This window comes from Liolophura sinensis, chromosome 7, assembly GCF_032854445.1.
Source record: "Liolophura sinensis isolate JHLJ2023 chromosome 7, CUHK_Ljap_v2, whole genome shotgun sequence".
Lineage (NCBI taxonomy): Eukaryota > Metazoa > Mollusca > Polyplacophora > Chitonida > Chitonidae > Liolophura > Liolophura sinensis.
In genome coordinates, this window is record NC_088301.1 from 48,652,669 (window position 1) to 48,653,633 (window position 965).

General features: G+C 35.3%; 1 protein-coding gene across 1 annotated transcript in view; it reads left to right on the forward strand.

The window, feature by feature from the left end:
* The first annotated feature begins 477 nt into the window (after window positions 1–477).
* The window catches only part of LOC135470985 (membrane-associated guanylate kinase, WW and PDZ domain-containing protein 1-like), a 77,346-nt gene continuing 76,858 nt past the window's right edge, over window positions 478–965 (forward strand). Inside the window, exon 1 of the mRNA XM_064750034.1 lies at window positions 478–506. Within this exon, the coding sequence (XP_064606104.1) occupies window positions 478–506 (29 nt within the window). The remainder of the gene's footprint in view (window positions 507–965) is intronic.

The window sequence follows — 965 nt, forward strand, 5'->3', positions numbered from 1 at the left end:
TAATATATACTGTAGAATATTTGACTTATAATGGTGATCCAGTTTATAGTGGGAAGAACTGCTTGGCTGGCCTGTGGCTCATGTAATTGTATTTTACATTCCTTATATATTAGACTGAATATATATATATGAAGATAAGAAACAGGTGCTATATAGGCCTACTAATAACACAACCTGCCAAATTCACAACTGATGATACAATTATTACCATGTGTATTCAGATCAGATAAGAATTGATCTGCAGTTAAAGGTCCATGATATTTGTATGTTGAAGGAATGGGCAATTACATTTATCGAACGCCCACTGAGAACAAACAATGTGTGCATTAGGCCCATATGTCCTCCTTATGTGGGTTTATATATACCCATGCTTACCTTCGGAAATGACACTAGCTTTACTTGCTCAAATATGTCACTATATACATATATATTCACTTAAAAGTTAATACCATATGTTTATTGACAATTCCCTGCTCCATGGACCTAGAGATCCAGGTGGATGAAGGGTTGGTAATGTGGTGGATTGAGAGAGATAACTGAAATTATCCCTACTTATTATATTATATTTATTAGCACTGATAAATGTCCAAAATAATACAGCATAAAAACTGTCTGGTGTCCATTCATTCATGCGCAGGGAATGTACTGTCTTTCATATCCCTCCTTCTCGTTGAATATACCACCATGTCTATCCGCCTGATTTACCTTGAATTAAGTACTGGACAGTATGTGATCCTCTTTTGATACTCTTTTCGAAATGTACATTTGACACATGTACATGTGAATAGAGTTCATATAGAGAAATGTATGGGAATAGAGTTCACTTTAAAGGGCTGAAACTCTGTGATAGTATGATGATCTTCAACCCAGTTGCTGTTGGACAATAGGCCTATATATGATGAAATACATGAGAACTGAGCTGAAAATGTATATGTATCATGATGTGGAAAAACCAAGTCAGCACT